We start from the raw sequence: 19,569 nt of genomic DNA on the forward strand, positions 1-19,569 counted from the left end.
ATTAAAAGTAGTGCCACTTGCAAGTTTTTTGAGATCAGGAATGTTTTCAGGAAAGGAGACCAACGTCATCATGGAAATGCAGTAATCATTATGGAAAGAACAGCCTCGACTTTACATTTACGCATATAAATATGTAGGTGTTTATCTGTGATTTGCTCCATTCAGCCTCTCTCCAGTTGCCAGGAAAGCCCTGCTTTCCAGCTGCACAACCAGTATTATCACTGTGTGCTATTTTTGGCTGCCGAGTACATTTCAAGCCACGTCATCCTTCCCAAGCCAACACTGGCATGAAGGGCGGAAACTCATCTTTCCACTCCTCTGTCATCTGCTGCTGCTCCCATCGGGACTCTGGCATTGCCTGCTCAGTCCCTGCTGCAGAGGGTTCTCCAGATGATTTTCCCTGGTCCTCCCCATTTCTTTGAGTGAGTGGCTTTCCAACCAAAGCTTTGTGTGGGAGGCTTCATGTTGGCATCCAGAGTACATGTCCCAAATATGTCCAGACCCACCTTCTGATCATAGTGCAGAGGAGCTCCTGGTAAGTAATCTCTTGATGGGTGATAGTGTCCTTGTGCCCAATGCCCAGAATTTTTCACAAGTGTCTTGTTTTTAATGTCATATTCTTTTGAAACTAACAGTTCGGTAGGTTTCCAGTTCTTGTCATACCTGTTAACACTGGGTCTTTGTCTGAGAATGTACCTTTTTTTTTTTCTTTTTTTTTTTTTCCCTGACACTGTACAGCTTTGATTTCCATAGGTTGTTAAAGCTTAGTAAATATTATAAATTTCACTTCCTTTTTAAGGTTTTCCTTGGCTTGGTGCTACCCCACTACTTAGCTGTTTAATGTTTTTCTGTTCTGATGTGACATTGCTGTTGGGTGTTTGGAAAATCTCATATGGACAAAAGCGTCTCATGAAGTTATGAATCTCTTCAAATATAAGGTTTGGTTTCCTTGGATGTGCTACTGGAGCAGCCCTCTCAGACAAAGCTGTAACCACCACTAGTCTGAGCTGGGCATCTTGTGCTGTGCCTCCCCGAAGCTGCTTCCTTTTTCCACAAAATAATTAAATATTCATTATGCCAGAAAGTATGTGTGTGTGTGTGTGCGTGTATGTAAGGCTACAGCAGAGTGATTAGGGCACTCACCTGGTAGACAAGAGACCCTGTTCCCAGTGACTGCTCCAATGAATATTTAAGTATTTCACATTAAGTATTCATTGGAGCAAGGATAGGAGCAGACCTCTTCCATCCCCAGGGGAGCACCCAAACACTGGGCTGCAAAGCCATTCTTTCATTCTTTCTTTCTTTCTTTCTTTGTCCCAATGAATATTTAATTATTCCACGCCAAACAAGATGGCTTCAGTGACAGCAACTGAGATTCCCTCAGTCCCACACATGCACCATAGCTCTGATGATGAAGGTGTGCATATAGGAGGTGTGGGTTCACAGTCCCTTGGATTTAGAAAGAAGTTGACTCTAGATCTCCCATACATTGCATGGGTCTTCCAGATTCTGATCTGCTGGATAAAATACACAGACCTCCACCATTCTGCCTCTGGTCATGAGACAGAGGTGTTATTGATGTTTGTATGACCCCAAGCTCAGAGAAAACATCCTTACCAGTGATACATGATGCTAAAATCTGGCTTAAAAATCCCTCAGGAGAAGGTATCAAAGCTGAAAACGTTCCTCACTCCCCTGCAGTTCCTGCTGTCTGTGTTATGTGTTTCCTGCTTATTGGGTTGGCTGCTGTGGATGCTTTTTTTAAACACATAATTGTCTTGTGAATTGTGTAGGAAGCCTAGGCATCCACTAGAAAGCCATGCCAGTAGGCTTGGTCTGCCCAGCAATGTCACCCCTAAATCCCTCTCTGGATCCAGCACATAGTGGTGTCTCTTCCAAGGCCAATGGGGTCAACATGTGTTTAGTAAAGGGCATATACAATGTGTGATGCACAGGAAAACCCATGGACCCTCCCTGGGCAGTTGGCCAGCCCCAAACTGTAGGTAATGGGCTTTAATCTTGCCTCTGAAGCCCAGATAGGGTGTGGATGAAGTGCTGAGTGTGGGGAAAGCATCCAAAGAGACAAGGTGTAGGGCAAGGCTATCTGACTAGATAAATGTAACAGACATTGAGGAGTAGAAGGTTAAAGCAGGAAGAAAAACATGGAGAAAGGGCTCATTTTTCCCCACTGAGTGGGGAAAAGGCACATGAGGAGAAAGAGAAGGAAGAGGTGTAGAAAAGACAACTTTGATCTTAAAGTAAAAATAAAACATGGAGAATTTCTGCCACCCACTTAGGTCTTTGAAAAGTAGAAAATTTGCCATCTGCTGCTCCACTTTCTGAGGACAATGTGTGTCTCTGAACTGAGATGCTTCGGATTTGCTTTGGGGGGGGTTAACTTTGGGAACATTCCTACACAGAACAGAGTTTTATTACTATTATTGCAGCCCTGTTTTTTTTGTCATTTGGCAGAATCCACAGCAATCTGATTTCATTATCAAAGACTGAGTGTGGCTTCCAAGGAAAAAACAGAGCAACAACATAATTGTGATACCAAATGGCAAACAATTGCTTCTCATACCCATCAAGATGTCCAATCATGAGATTGTTGCATAGCTTCTGTTGTTTAAATGGCAATATCACATCCAAAACAGAGCAGCCTAGCTCAGAACACTTCAAAGGTGCTTCCAATAATGTGAATCTTATCTTTCATATCATATTTGTGTTCTACCCCAGTCTGTTGAGCAGCTATCTTCAATAACTGTTCACTCCAATTTAGAGAAATCCTTTCTGAAACCTTGCTGTCTCTTTATCCAAGCTTTTTTTTTTTTTTTTTTCTTTTTTTTCCTGAAAAGACAGCTTTAGTGTACTGAAGATCTATGACAATGATATTTATATTGGCTTGGTCTACGTATTACAGCGATATGACTGTAAATGTCACATCAGATGTGTTTCATATCATGTCCTTCGAGGGATGTGGTAAAAATATAGCCACAAAAACTCAAAGCTTCACCTAGATTCATTACTCTGGTTTGAATGGCCATGTGTTGTTTTTTGATCAACTCTTTAGACAGACGACAGTAGCTGTCCTCCTTCAATATTGAGGAAAAGGCCACCAGTGGACCAAGCTGTGGGGGAAAAACGGAAAGCAGAGAGAAGGGTTCGGTTTCGTGAGCCAGAAGAAGTTATTGAACATGGTATGTTCAAGCTATTAGGCTTTCTGGCATGACCTTTCTAGTTCTTAACCTTTCCCCTGTCTGTCCTCATCAGCCTCCCCCTCTGTTAGTAGTATCTGTCTTTCTGAGCTCAGCATGGAGCAGGGGACAGACACCTTCTGTGCTGTGCTCTGCAGAAGTGCACCTGGTCCATTCCCCTGCCTGCCCTGGAGGATCAGGTTAGAGCAGCCTCAGGCTGTTCTCATGGCGAACTTGCGGGACCACAAGGACCATTGTAGACCATGGGTTTTGCTAAACACCAGGTCTACCCTAGAATACTGCTTTCATTCATAGGGGATCTCAAACAAACCAAATTTAAATGTGCTTACATCAATCTGGGTAACTAGAATGTAATACTGGGGAGGGAGCTCACCTTCTGATGTTTCTGAGCAGCCTGCATGGCAAGGGACAGAACAGTAAAGATCTGAGCCCGACTGGCCCACTGGGATTAAAAGCAGCCAGGATGTAATGTTTTCTGCAAATAAGAGTGCCCAAGGAACAACACAGCTAACATGACTTCTGGTCTTTCATTCATGAACCAAAATAACAGCTTGTGGGTAGGTCAGCTGGGAGTGACCTGAAGCTGAGGTCTAACACAAGGATTCAGTTTGCACTTCTGCACATGATAAATGCAGATCATAACCAAATAATTGTTTTATTCTGGCTTTCACTAACAGACCCGACTAAGACAAATTGTGTTTATTGGTAGGAAGCTAAAATTGTATGGTTTTGATACATCTGCCAGCACAAACACAGGTGACAGAAATTTCCATGTCAGCCACCTGTCTGGACTGCTACTCAGCTTCTAAAAACAAGGCTTGGCATCCACTGCTGTGTCTGTATACAGACTTCTTGTTGGTTTTGCAGTGTACTGCTTCTGGTGCCTAGGAGTTAAAAACTGTTTCTTGATAAGGTTGTTGGCACAGCCTGGGCTTTCCTATACAAACTGAACATATGGGAAGAATCAGTGAGTCAGCCCTTAACTCTTCAAAGCTCTTTTGACTGCCCAGGAGCAGGATTTGGATGAGATGCAACACCTCTTTCAGCTCCCTGCCAGGGTCTGTGCCCCCAGATCAATGCTTGGCACCCCACAGTCAGTCCAGCTTGGGATGGGGTTTTGGCACCCACCAGCTCTGACCTCAGCGCAGCTGTGCTCAAGCCACAGGAAGCTGCAGGGATAGGAAAGACTCTGACTCTTCCATGAGGACAGGAGAAATGTCCCAACTCATAATTGATATTCTGTGTTACAAACAGACTGTGATTTAGATGATTTGCTGTTTGTCCATGCAACGTTATTAAAATAGAGACTGGTAGGATGAAAGGTGCTGGCACCAGTGGAATTTTTCCATGCTTCCGACTTTTCATCCTGGACTGCATCTGGGCCCCAGCCACCAAGCAGAGGCAGTTCCAGGATGCTGTTGGATAAGAGTTGCATCTTACAGTCGGGTCTTACAGTTGGGTTTGTTTTCTATATTTCATTCTTTTCTTAGCCTTCTGGTCTCTCTCATCTCTCTTCTAGAAATGATGCAGACTAGGAAGAGGTTTTTTTTTTTTTTTTTTTTTTGTGAGAGCTGACTTCTGGCCATCCTACAACAGCAGCAATCTCTGCTTATGAAATTCCTCATGCAATATTTTTTCTCATTTTCCTGAAGTGCACCTATATCTACATATTTGCATGGGGTGGATAGATCCTCATCTGGCATAAATGCATTCAGCCAAAAGCAGTGTAAGGAGTTGCCCAGTGTCTGCAGGGTGACAGGCAGTTTCAGAAATACCATCCAGTGCATGCTTTTCTTTTATCTTCAGCAAAGAGACACCTCCTTTCCAAGTGTGTAAGAATATTTTTATTCTGTTTTCTAGTTATTTCCTGCTGTGACTACGTAGTGGGTAAGTCAAAGTTTCACATTATAACTTTGAGGCATTCATGGAACTAACCTGAGTTTGCTTTGTGGTGGCGGGAATGAACTCTGCAAATAAAACCTCCAAATATGAAGGTTGGCAGCTGTTGCTTTTTCTTTCTCAGCACATGAAGCACAGAGAGTTGATGAGGTCTGCTGCAGTATTTTAAACAAGACATCTAGCAAGACAAATAGTGGAAACAAAAATGAAATCCCTGAAGCTATTTTTAATTTAAATATAATTAATATATTTTATGGCAATGAAATAGGTACAGGTTTTTCACTAAGATATGCAGGGAAAGCACCCCAAGCGAAACAGTAGTTCTCCCTGCTGACTTTCTTATTTGGGGAAGAGACAATTCATTTATACACTGGCAGTGGGGTAGAAACAATAAAAATAATCTTTTTTTTTTTTTTTTTTCTTTCTGTTTGCAAGGATGTTTGAGGCCAAGCAGCCTCACAGACCCCCAAGGAAATGTGTGTATCTGGGTGTTATTATGATGGCGATCATCTCTAGAGGTCTTGGCCAAAATCCAGCCCCTTCTGCATGCAGTGCAGTAAGAGGGGAAGGGGTACATATATCCATGTGTATGTACACACACACAGATGTAGTGGTGGGAGGCCAAAAGGAACAAGGTGCTGTGGGCGGGAAGGAGTCTGGTGGAAAAGGAAAGACCAAACATCCCTCAGGTAACAGTGGAAATGTAGGGCCAAGGCAGGACCTGAACCATAATCTCTTGAATGCCAGTCCAGTGCTCTTCTCACAGACAAGTTGCTTTTTTTCTTACGTGTGTGGACACATGGCTAGGGCTGAACATGCTGTTCCAACAAACAATTCAACAAATTTAAACATCATTTTTTTTTTTCTTCAATTTGCAACTTAGAAAAGAGCAAACACACACTCCAGCACACATTTGTAGCAGTGTGATTAAGCTGTGTGAGCATAGCTCAGAGCTATTTTTGGGTTGGGACTGTTCTTCCACATTATTTTTTTATGTCTCTGGGCTAAGCATATTCCTATGTTGAAAGGATATAATGAAAAAACAAGTTTGCATCTGAAATAACCCAAAAATTTGACATAGAAAGTAACTTTCATGAGATGAAAAACAGTTTTAAGCACTTCAAAGTTTTAAGCACTTAATAGAAACAGGCTGATTTGAAAGGCAGTCGAGCATTACAGAAGTTTCACTCTCACAAAACACACTCATCAGACAGGTTCCATGCTTTGAAAGGCAGGCAGCCACCCAGCCAAGAGCTGTATCATGTGGCCCGGGAGATCAAACAATGTAAATGCCACCCTCCAAATCAAAAAAAACCTCTGCATAAGCAGAAAGTGGTGAGTAATTCACTGGTTAAATACTTACATAAAAAACATTCATAGAATAATACCAAATAATCAAATTTATAAAAATTGAAGTCTGCTCATGGATAATTTGCAAACAGAAAGAAAGGATAAATTCAAAGGAATAAATTATTTGCTGCAAATAATTCAGTCAGACCTATTATGGGACATTGATTTGGTTTCTGGTTAGCTATAAAATGACTGCCTATTAACATTTTACCTTTTCCCAATACACTTTTTGATACATTATTATGGTTTCTTGCTTGGTTTTACGACTTTTTACTTTCCTCTCTGTACATCTGTATGACAATTTAATTGACTGCTGTGTATTCCAGGGCTGGTAGTAGAAGCTAATTTAAATATGTTATAGCTAATGTTGGTCCTTTACCCATAATAATCCTTGCCACATTTTTATCTTCTTATTGATTATGTGCATATGGCAGGAAAATAGCTGCACACTTTGGATTTCTATTCAGGCGTGAATTTGGTTTTATACTGCATGTTTAATACTCAAAGTGTTTTATAAAATAATACTGATGGTGCAATGAGCATGCAGCCAAACAAAGCAGACAGATCTGAACCAAACTGCATCCCAGATACCCATGGATGGATACACACATACAAGGGCTGACACCTCTAAATAGCTGCATGGACATCAGAGAGCTAAACGTAGCCCATTGACTTCCACACATGAACTATGCCTGACCTATAGCACTTTAAACATCCTTTAATTATATTTTAACAGGCAAGAAAAATGTTTACAGTGTCCTCCTGCATAAGAGCAAACACTGAGGATGTTCCAGTGTAATTAGCACACCTAGCACTTGGAGAGAGGTTAAGCCAGCCAGAGCTTTCTAAATGTGCCTGTGCCTTGTCTCAGATGTTTCTGTAATTAGCAGAGGCCCCAAACAGGCTGAGTTACCAGGGAAAAGGACAGAAATCTAGATCTCTCTTTATGGAACATTTGTAGGCATTAAATAATTAGGTAAGGTGGCTTAATATTCTCCTAGTAACCTAACATTTAGCTTTAAGGTATAAAAAATAATTGCTGGAAGGAAAATTGAGATTATGCATTAGCTATGGTAATCCTGTTCATATTGTATATAATTAAACTCTTTAAATGCACCATTAGATGAGGGCTTTTATACTCACCACCCTGCATCAGGAGGTGTGACCTGCTATCACTTAACTGGTTCCTAGAGAAGTATTCACAACTGGAGCCCTGTGTACCCTGCTGTTCCCAGAAAAGTAGGACAAAGGCATCAGTGGGGGGTCAGGTTTGGGAAGTGTTTAAGATGACACTAAAATAATGCTGCTTTCTTTTTCCTCCCCACCCCTTCTCAGTCCATGACAGGTCATCATCTGGCCTGCCTATGCTCCTGGGGCTCTCCTTTTGCGCTGTGCTGATCCTGGCTGCGAGTCTCTACTACACCAGCATGAAGCAAGACACCAAAGTCCTGGAGGAATTTCAATCCCGACTTGTTATCTTCTTTCTTCAGATAAGACACATCGCTCATAAATGCTGGACTTGGTTTATGAGGTAGTAGCGATGACCTCCATCTGCAGTGAGCCTGGCAGACATCTCAGAGCACTGGTAACCATCACGCAGCAGATCAAAGCTCCCTGTCCACTCAGTCCCCATGCAAGGAACACATGAGCATCCAACTCAAAGAACAAGAAAACCACCCCTCTTGTGCACTTTCTAGCAGCTACTTGTTCTCCTTTCCTTTTTATTTTTTCTTTTTCCTTAACATTACTGAATGATAATAATAGCACCAAGAGGTTCCACCAAATTGATGCTCCATCATCCTTAACAGCAAACAAGTGTCTGAGTTTTGTCCCCCGAAAAGCTTATAAACTGCTGTTATGAGGAGCAGAGGCAGAGAGAGAAATTCATTGATCTGTGCAGGCAGCAGCATGCTGAATAAAAGTCTCCCAAGTCTCAGGTCAAAGCATTAAATACCAAATCATCTTTCTCCTCAAGTCTCCTAAGATCTATTCTACAGAAGTTAAAATAAAGCTGAACTATTGCACAAACACTGCTCTGGTGGCCAAAGGCTTGTCAAGCTGCTACATTTATATACCTGAAATGATTGTTAGTAAAATCACAGCAAATATCTTTCTTCTTTCCCTTCATGCATTTTTTCCTCCATGGGCAAGAGCTGACTCTTAATGTTTCACTTGACTCCCAGGTGTGAAAAAGAACATGAAAACTCATTTAAATAGTAAACAGAGCATTTGCCTAACATAATACATAGCAGCATCAAATCCCAGGTTAATTATCAAATCAGTGGCTTAATCCTCTGGGCTTGATTCAGTCCATAAACCCCACGAGCTGAGCTTACAAGATTTATGGTGGTGCTTGTCTTCAGTCAGAGGTTTTGCTTTTATGTCTGTGTGTTCAAAACCTTATGTAAGGGTATTACGGACTGTTTATGAAGGTGTGGGGTCAAAGCCCTGTTATCTCTTTGTTGTAGCACCATACAGTGCAACCTCTCTGGAGCCAATCATTTTAATGGAGATCAGGCAATGAATGTGGAATGATGCTCTGGGTGTCTGAGAGGACATCAAGCAAGTGCAAGCTTATGAGCTTGAGCTATGTTTTCTTCCTAAACAAAAACATCATGTCACACTTTTCAGGCCTTAGATTCTAGTCAAGTAACACTTGATATATGCTTGGGTTTATTCAGTGTAAGGATGACAGCAGAGCCCATATGAGCTGAAGAAAAAGAAAAGAAAGAGAAAAGAAACAGGGCAGAGAATATGGATGTGATGACTGCACGACCTTGACTAGAACTCCTCTGCCTTTGCAACCCACTAAAAACAAGAAAAACTGATGATTTATTCTTAATTGACTTTTTTAAAAAAAGAGAGGACAATACTTCTCTGCCCCACCAATCTTGTCCAAGCAGCCCAAGGACTTTAACCAGGCAGAGGATAAAAAGAAACCAATTATGCAGCCTTCTCTCAGGAGCAGAGTGGGCAGCAACTTGTCTGAGAATGAGTACAAAAAAAAAAAAATGCAGTCAGAGACAGAAAGAAGTGGCTTCAGCAGCCCTTTTAATGTTTTTCCTAAGACGTCAAAGGCCACAGCAATTGCACCTGACAAGCTGCTGGCCTGGGACCCAGAGGTTGCTGCGGGAGCATTTAGCTCCATGGCTCTTTGCTCAAACCACTTGTGTATCCCAGCTCACAGGGTAAGTCCCCTGGTGCTTCCCTTCCCTTTTCCCACCTCAGCCCTGCTAATAAATCAGAAAAGTTTTAAACTTGTGTGCTGGTGAATCTGTGGTGGGAAGGTTTGGATTGTGACACACATAGGGCAAGGGGGTGATTGCAACTCCTGTTTTCACTTCTGTTTATGACCTTTTTAATGTTGCTGTTGGAACTCTCTGCAAATCAGTGGTGTACCTTTTGGGGTCTGGAATGATGTGCCCTCCTAGCACTCAGTACATACGAAATGGGGACCTTTTTTGGAGGGTCTGTTCCCACACTGCAAGTGGTGGCATGTTGTAATAGGAGGGCAAAGCCTGGGCTGACAAAAGCTGGGTCATCTTGAGAAGGAGAGCAGTACAGGGAATCCTTCCTGAGTGCTGTCAGCCTGGTTTTGGTAACTTGAAAACAAGCCAAAGAGTTAAGATAAAAAGGGATCTTCTCTTTAGGACTGGGAGGAACAATGTGAAAACAGTGTGCATGGTCACGTCTCTGTGCTGCTCCCCAGGAGATGGGCATGGGACCTCCTTTCCCTCAGCCCTGCTTCAGATGGAAAATGGCCATGTTCTCCTTTTTATCAGGTGATAAATCAGGGCCAAGGCTTATCAGTGTGAGTGAGGCACACTCTGAGAATGGCTATCACAACCGGGCTGTCAGGGAAAGTAAGCAGAGGAGCAGCTATTCCTGGCTCTGGGTGAGACAGTTTCGGGCACAGGCAAAAGCAGCACTTGAGCTGTCTGCAGAAGCCTCCCCGTAGCCTTGCTGGCCTCCTGGGTCAGGACTGTTTTGCTGTGGTCTGTCAGCTCCACGACAGACTGCAGAGAGCCAAAACAACACATTGCAGAGCACCACCAGATAGTTTGAAATAAATAAATATTAAATCCCATCCCTGGGACAGCAGTGTCCTTTTTCAGTTGAAGAAACTGAAGCTGAGAAAAACAATGTATCTGTGCGACTGAAGGAAGCAGGTCAAAAACTAGCCTGGGAACAGGGGTAAAAATTCTGACCTCTAGGCCTGCATTTAATTTCTGGTTATCCGGTTCGCTGTGGACTTACCTGCTTTATTTCCTCCTCACGCTGAAGTTCTTGTCCCCTTGCTTCACCCACGCTGCTTACACAGCCACACAGATGCACACACACACCCTTTTCCCACTCTGTCTTCCTTCTGCTCTTTATCCATCACACATCTATCCTCAGTGCTGTGAGCTGGGCAGGATTTCTCATTACTCTTGCTCGACAACTTTTTTTCTAGGTGTGACCCCTTGGTGAGTCTGTGAGTTTGGAGGAGTTGAAAGGAGCCCTGAAATTATAATGAATCAGTCATGTTGGTTACTATTTCCCCTGATGGTTGTGCTGGCTAATATTTCCCTGCAGTACAACTCCTGAGAATTGCCTATAAAGAGGAAAACAAAAGGAGATGGACCATATAATTTACTACAAATGGACCGAATGCTCACATGAATTCACTGTGGTGTCAGCGTGGAGACCAGCTATAAAAGTCAGGAGTCCTGAAGTCAACTGGCTCTGAGCAATTACTCAGTCTGGCTTGGAAATGGTCGCGTTTTTGCCTCAAAGAGCTGGGGGAGGAATATGGAGGACAGGACTCCTGCAGCAGATTTTGAAGCAGACAGTGAGGATGTCGGCTTGCCATGAGCAGTGTCTGTGCTGGTGAGAGTTAAAGTGTCAGAAGGAAGCAGAAAGAGGTTTATGCATGAAAATGGGCTAGTGTGGGGGCCTAAGGACAGAAGTGATGCCTAATATCCCTTATGTAATGGGTGTTAAATTCCCCATAGCAGGAATCAGCAGACTGTAGCAGTGTTGCTTTGACAGTGTGCAGTACATTCCTGCAGCAGGAATGGAGGGCAGCTGCCAACACCCTCTTCAGGCAGTTACACCCCATCAGCAGCACCTGATTGCACGAGCAGGTGAATCCATACTCATACAATTGCAGGAGATAGAAAAGGACACAGCAAGATGACACTAGATTTTTTTACATTAACCTTTTAATGCACATGGCATTAGTGCTGGTAAAAGGGAGTTCCAGAGACTGCTTACAGTCCTACTCCTTTGCTTCTTCTCTCCAGTTCTGCTAGTCTGGAAATAACTCATAGCAGCAACTTTAGTTGACATTTCTGCCTTTTGCCACTTTGAAGCAATCAGAAAGGTTGGCAGCATGTGGCTAGAAAAAGAGTATTAACAGCTGCCCTCAAGAAATAACTCAGAAGCCTCCAAGATATTAGAGTGGACTTGTTCCTTATTAATTCTTTGCTCCAGGAGACCTGCTGGGAATCTTTAGACCCACCCCTAAAGAGAAAGTCTGGGGCTACAAAAAGAAAATTAACCAGTTGGCATTTAGAAAATGAACCTGCTGTGCAGCCTGTGGTACCCGTGCAGCCTGTGGTACCCCACTACACTTGGTAACACGTTGGCTTTCATCTGCATCCCATGCAGGCCCAGGAAAAAGTACCTTCTCCTTGCCTGCTGCAGCTTTAGGGCTCACTGCTGGAAGATGGTACCAAGAGGAATCAGCACAGGGAGGTTGGTCATGTCTAAGACCATGCAAGCTGCAGCATGGTGATACCAGGGAATGAGGGAACAAACTAAGATGTCACCACTGACTTTGGTAATTATTTTTTAACTTGCACACAGTAAATTCAACTCACTATCAAAAATCCAAACACAGAAATATTAACTTTTCAAGTAGTTTATTCATATATATCACCAAATCATAAAAAGCCAATGCACCGTCCAGCAAAAAAGCATCAATATATAAAACATTAAATCATTATCATTAACACTAGAGTATACCACTTACACTGAACCCAGTCCAGCTCCTACTAAAGCCAAAGGAAATTTTGTCAATGACTCTACTAGCAGAAGGATTGGACTCACAATTTTTATTTGCCAAGTGTTTACAAATGGCTGTATTAAAATGCTAGTAAAAAGCTTTCCTTTTGAGACTGTATCAAAACAATAAACCTAACTCCATTTTGATTTCTGTCAAATGCATGCAATTAATGCTCCAAATCAGCACTTGTTACACTGCAGAAGAGCATACAAAACATGAGAAAGAAGATCCAAAACAGACCAGGCTCTACCCTCAGCTTGTGCAGACTGGCATGGCTCCAGCGAGGCTCACAAAGCTAAGCTGCGTACACCAGCTAAGGATCTGCCCCAATCCTGCTTTCAACAGTTAAATGAATTATGGAAACCTGGAGACTTCCAAAACAAATTGTGAAAATCTGCGTGGCCCAAGCTAAAGCTGAAAGCAGTGTCAGCACTGCCTGCCCAGGCTCTGCCACGCTGGATCCCTCGTGTCACAGCCTGAATGCTGAAATCCCTCACGGGAAGAGCACTAATAGTTCTCCACACTATCTATTTTTATTCTGAAGTATGGCACTCTCTTGTCCCTCTTGACTGTGCTTGTCCCTGATAGGAAGAGATGTGAGAAAAAATGCCTGATTAGCCTGATGGCAATAAAACCCTGTGAAATTATTCCATAAATGTTTTTAAAGAAGAAAGAATCCAGGGAAAGGAGATGTCAGTGGAAGAGGTTTATTATTTTTCTTTGAATAAAAACCTGCAAAAGTCTGCAAAACTCTTACAGCGGTATATTTTAGATCATAATATATTGATTTCTCATTTGGGCTGAAAAACTGCAGTAGCTTTACTCAGAGAGTATTTGGCTATAATATGCCACCTGTCTGAGCTGGCTGTGGACCCTGTGCAGTGGTTCTCCCCCCAAAGGATGCCCTTCAGCACTGAGCTTCCTGAAGTCATTTGGCAAAAGGACTGCTTTCATCTCTTAAAAACTTTGGTGTAAGGAGGCTGTTAGCACCTGTAGAAGCCAAATGGTGAGCACACTTTCAACAAAGAGGATTAAAATCGTTGCGGCAGCCTAGGAAGTGTGGCAAGGGTTAATTAACTACATCAAGATCCAGCGTGTTGCAGGAGGATGTGCTGTATTTCAGGCACAAATAATTGCACCTCACAGTGTTAAAAGGGAAAAATAATTCCTTCTTCTGCAGGAGCAAGTGGGAGAAAAGCTCTGGAGTGTGTTATGTGGGATACCATGACAGATTATTTTAAAACATTTCCCTTCCTTAAAATCTGTGGATTAATATCCCACTTGTCTGACTGCACCAGGTTCCTCAAGGGAGTGCTGGCACCAGTCTTGAGAACCTTTCAGAGCAACATGTCAGACAAATCAGGCCTGGCTTGTGTAAAGGGAAGAGTTTGGCGTCGAACCCCAGAGAGCCCAATGAGAAAAGAGAAAAGCTGAAATGTTTTTTCTTATTTTCTTTTCCACAAAAAGTAAAGTTTGCAATTTCTCTTGCATTTGTAAACACTGTGCAGAACCTGTATACAAACTGAAGTCAAACTTGCCTAAATTTGGAGGGAAATGAAGGGAAAATAAGGAGTTTTGCCACAGGGCCATTTATCTGCCTGCGTGAGAAATCACCCAAGAGGTCAACTGCAATGATGGATCTTCATTCCTACCTCCTGTCAGGGTATCTCCACCCTCACTTTGCAACATAGGTGGGAAGAAAGAGGGATCAAAACCTTCTCATATTTTGTTTCCACCGCAAACAAATAATTCAAGTTATTTCAGTGAGCTCTTGCTGCCAGGTACTTTATCTCCTTGATAAACACCATAACCACCAAGCTAAAATGACAGTTTTTAGGAATTTCTAGCCAAGTAGAAAAGTTCTAACAGGAAGATTTGAGGGATATCCAGAATAACAGCATGGTGAGAGCATTTGCCATGCAGATGGAGGCTCATGCCTCCCCAGGAGGCAGGGAGGTTAAAAACCTGTGCCTTGCAGCTCCCTCCTGCAAGGGGAGGGCTGGGAAAAGAGGGCCACAGCCCATTTAATGAGTAGCTCCATGCTTCTGCCACTCCTGTGAAATCCTACTTGCCAGGTAACATAACTTTCCATGTCTAACAAGTCATGGTTGCTGACATAAATTAAAAAAAAATAAATAAAATAAATAAAAAACATTATTTGACCCATTGAAAGGGCTATTCTCAAAGGCTTTCTTGGGTGCCTATGCCCATTTTATAGGAACAAGGATCTGACAGGAAGTTAATGAGATAAATCCTAAATCCTTAAGCTCAAAATGAAAATAGGATTTAGACTTACATGCATTCTTTTCTTTTGACTGTTTTATGCAAGAACACTTCAATCAGTTATAGCAGCTAGGAGAGGTAGAAAGGTTTAAGCACTCGGGTGAATACATTCACATTAATCTATGTTTGCAGTATCAGTTCGATTACATTCTTTGGCATGGACAAAAGAAACTAAAGAGAAAGCATTGCTATATAAATACTCCTCCCAACAACAGAATGGAAAGATGCTATCAATTACATGCCTGCCTTGAAATAAACAGTACTTGCTATATATTAAGTAAATCATTGTCTAACCTCCCAGAAACAAATGTTAAAATTTTTTGAGAGACTGCAGTTGTGTTTTTCTCTTTTATGCCAGGAGTACATCAGAATGTTTTCTTCTATGCAGTTGTTAGATTCAGAAATTGCATGGAATATTATCGCTTAAAGCAAGCAAACAAACAAACAAAAACTAGAAATACTCTTAGGTTTGTACCTGTGAATGCTAAAATATAGTTCAGGTTAGGTTTACTCTTCCTTGTGGGGAACAAAAATAAAAATATATACTTCTGGAGGGTAGACCATGAACAGAAATAACTCTAAAACAATTTCAGTGCTCATGAAGCCATATGAGCATTTTCTCACTGCATGCAGGTGTGGAAACTAGCCAGGCAAAACCTAATTCTCCTCCCAGATTGCCTAAGCATAAGAAAAGGACATTTGTGGCCTCCAAAGCAAACATTCCAATGAGATAAAAATGGGCTATTTCCATCAGCAAGGGAAGTGGTCTGAGATGCGAATTTAGGGTCTGTATACAGAAACAATTCCCATTAGTTCAAGGATGTTCACATCCAAGCCATTGATTTAGAAGAGAAGACAAAAGTTTGTCAAACTCCAGATTAGTTTGTCATGGAAAACTGTAAATCTGATGAGTCTGAATGATTGTCTGGATATCTGTTAAATTAATAATTTAAACAACAAAAGCGATGCAATACATTAGAGGTGTTTGGAAAATGGGGAAAATAAAAGCCTCTTTCACCCAAACACACAGTTTGCATGGACTTTCCTGCACTGAACATTTTGCAGGTGACATCATCTCTGAATTTGCACATTTTCTATTTCTTTTTCTAACACCCATTACACAGACTGATGTGTGATTTGAGGTTGTGCAGAAACCTTGTTTCCAGCATAAAGCCTATCCAATGGCCTGTGGCTCATACTTCCTTAGCAATGGGGCCACAAATCCTGAGTCCGCATCAGCCTGAAGAGACTTGTAGGCAGCAAATAATGTTGCCATTCTAACACATATCGGTCATTTGGGAGCCTGTAGTGAACAATTTCTGGATCTTGGGTAAAAGGACCTTTTGCTAATGCATTAATACTGTAAAATGTGTGCTGCTGTTCTCTGAGGCTCTACCTCCATCCTGAGTACTACACAGGTTAAGTCAGCAGTGTGTTGTGTAGGTGAGGGAAGGCCTTGAAAGGACTCTGTTCCTTGCAGGACTTATACATGACATTACCAAGAGCCTGGGGAGGATTTAAAACCTCTGCAAACCCCCATTAGAAACCCATCTCAGCCCTTCAGAGGTTGTGCCCTGGCTAGTGCTTTCCCACTCTGCACACATCACACCCGCATCCACCTCTGGATATCATCACCTGTGTGTCACACTACACAGACCTTAATAACAGCAAGAAAAAGGCAATGCTGAAAGTTAAGGCACCCTAATGACTACTCCAAACCATGCTGTCTGTATCCATACTGCAGTATGGCAGTGCTGTTATTTCTGAAATTTATCTGTGTACATTGTACATACATGCATACACCATCTCTGAATCCTGACACTGAATGCTTTCATCAACAAAGTCTATCTACTTAAACACCCATCACCGGTTATTACAATACCCATTTTTCTAAGGGACCATAGAAACATTGCCATAGCATGCATATATCCTTAAGTTCTTAAAGTAAATCATCAGGTTCTTATTTTTGTGATTCCTACTGGAAGTTCACAGCTGAAAAATGCCTCCTGAATTAGTGGGATAGGATGTTATGAACATTTATGCCCTCATGAGGAAATTATGTTCCAAAAATAATTGGCTTTAATTGTTTCTCCATTACAAAAATAAATAAATAAATAATAACCAATATTGATCTAAAATCTCAGCCAAGATGTTTTAGCTTGGCTGAGATTTTTCTAACGCAGCTTGCACTGCTGGCAGGGAATTGGTAAGGAAATTAACCACAGATGGTAGCCAGGACACAGGGAATATATTCAATATAACAGAATACTGGCAACACCCCAGTGTCTCAGAAAGCAGCATCCACTTGCTTTTGACTGTCTAAGGTTCAACCTGCATTACTAGCAATTTGCCCAGGCCAAAATAAGATCCTTTGACTGTGGCTTTAACATCACAAGGAACATGGCTAGAAAATCAGAGCAGCCCACACTCTTCACCTGAATGACCCACAGCTTTGCTACGGGCAGCAGCAAGCAAGCTGCATGGGCAAAGGCCACAAAGATCTTTTCTCTTCCATCATATGAAAATAAATATACGCAAACATAAATATCACATAATGTTCTTGTTCTTTGAATATATCTCTTGCTAGAGTGTTCCCAGATGCCTGTTTTTGGATATGGTAAAATAAACAAGGCATTAAAATATCACAAATATCAAAATATTTCACTAAGACAAAACACTACGGCAGCCAAACTCTACACTGCTTGTCAATGGATGACTCAAAGAAGAAGTCAGAATGGTACAAAAGAGAGATGTGTATACGTAGGTATACATAATGTTGCCATTCTAACACATGTTCAATTAGTTGGCCTGAGTGTCCAAGCTTTAGGGGAAGAGTTGCAAAAAGCTAAATGCAAATCAAAAAATTCCAAGGAGGCTCAATAACTGCATCCTTGGACTGTTCCTTTCCTCCCTCCAATCAGACAGGGAGCTGCTCACCACACACTGCGTTCTCACCTGCCCAGGGGCTTCCCTCAAAACCAGCTTTGCATTTAAGCATCAATTAAGCTCACAAGCTGGGTGCCAGCCTCACTCCACCTGCTCAGCTGTGTGAAGCTGAAGAAAGACCTCTGTCATGTGGGACTCAAGGGAGAACCTCAGCCTCCTTCATTTTACAAGCCAACTCCAACGACCATGCTTGTATGTGCAGGCATTGTAATCGCACTAGGGGTAAAGGAGTTCATCCAGGTAAATGAATGAGACAGGCCGAGCTTTGATGAAGTTAATGGGTGAGTCTATACATGTACTTGTTTTGGGGTGGCACTTCCAAAGGCTGAAGTGAGGTACTTCTTTCCTATTGGCTTTTTCTTAGCAGTAGGAACCTGGCTGTCCCAGATGTTTTAAAGATCCCGCTTTCTGTCTATGGAGCTGCAGAACAATGAAGATAGTGTCACTGAGACAGTGTCAGGGTGATAAATTTTAATGAATATGAAAACCACAGAAGCCAACAAGAGAAGAAACTCCAGACCCAGTGTCTGCTGCTTTTCATGGAAGTAGAAAGGAGGAAAAGACACAAAGACACAGGGAAAGAGGTAGAAGAGACTGTCAAGCAACTGGACAATCTCACAACGAAAAGCAACATCTTCCTCCTCAGAACCAGTGACCAGGCTTGAGCCCTGGAGCCTCAGAGGAGGAATAAGGGGGAGGCACTCACTGCCATCTGCCCATCAGTTCTCAGTGCCCCCAAGCAAGACCAGTAACCCATATGTTACTGCAGCCTGTGTGATTTAGCACATACAGGCATTGTACTATCCAAAGCAGCAGTGTGATCCCATGCAATGAGTTAGGCATGTACTGAAGGTATTTATGGAAGGAGACATCACTGGTGAGTCTTAAATTCCAGGCAAGGTTGGAAAGGGAAGTAGTGTCTGTTATAGTCAGAGAAGCAACTGGGGAAACAGAGGAAATAAGGTAACCTTCACCTCCTAAGCACTTCTTCCTGGTTAAAAGGGGAAGGTCATGCCCTGGCATGAGTAACTGCAGGAATGTCTTCCCTATTAGACAAACCAAATAAATAAAAAAATAAATCTCTAATAGTCCTGGTCTCTGAATTTTATATTGGTATTAACTAATGTTAAAGCCAATTAACCCAATGCCAAATTAACTAATATTAATACCAATTAACTAATCTCTGATTCCCCCTTTAGAAACTTTTCCTTTTATTTCAGTTCCAACTACAAAAAAAAAAAAAAAAAAAAAAAAGCCACTGTTGTAAAGCTTTCAGAGGAATTGCATTCCCTTGTGGGTTGAAATCACAGTGAAAAACAGAATCTCCCTGCAGACAGCCGTGACCATCTGGGGCTATGAGAGACGTTCACAGGGCCATCACACTGCTTAGATCACATGGCCTTTTTTTTTTTCCTAAACCTGAGGGAACAATTTAGTTGTTAAATGTGATGCTAGATTTTATGCCCTAAAATCCTTACAAACTAAGGGATTTGTTATGACTTCAAATTCAGTTTCAGCTACTTAAGTGGGTGCTTAACTTTATGCACCAAATAGTCCTCAGAAGACAACAGTAAATCTACATGGTTGTGCTTGTCCAATGCTTGTGCTCTGATGGGGAGGAAACCCCCATACTGCTTACGAGGCAGTATAGATGTACATGGTTTGCACTTGTTTTGCAATAAATTCAGTGTCAGTTCAAGCTCATCTGACACAGGCAGTGTTAGGGTGCTCCCTGAAATTCTTCTGCTGCTTAAACTTAACTTCTTGCTTAACTTTCCTGCTGAAAAAGGTCTACCATGCATCATGCACCAGGGTATAACTGCCTAA

At 42.1% G+C, this 19,569-nt stretch overlaps 1 protein-coding gene across 1 annotated transcript; it reads left to right on the forward strand.

The window, feature by feature from the left end:
- Positions 1–457: 457 nt before the first annotated feature.
- LOC311210463 (nutritionally-regulated adipose and cardiac enriched protein homolog) lies at positions 458–7,999 on the forward strand (the record flags this gene model as incomplete). Its single annotated transcript, XM_084288398.1, has 4 exons — positions 458–535; positions 3,071–3,197; positions 5,076–5,102; positions 7,800–7,999. Exons 1-4 carry the CDS (start codon positions 482–484, stop codon positions 7,997–7,999), a joined length of 408 nt encoding a protein of 135 aa, XP_084144524.1. The 5' UTR covers positions 458–481.
- Between the last annotated feature and the right edge of the window lie 11,570 nt (positions 8,000–19,569).

Source organism: Netta rufina (genome assembly GCF_964035555.1).
Source record: "Netta rufina genome assembly, chromosome: 5".
NCBI classification, from domain to species: Eukaryota; Metazoa; Chordata; class Aves; order Anseriformes; family Anatidae; genus Netta; species Netta rufina.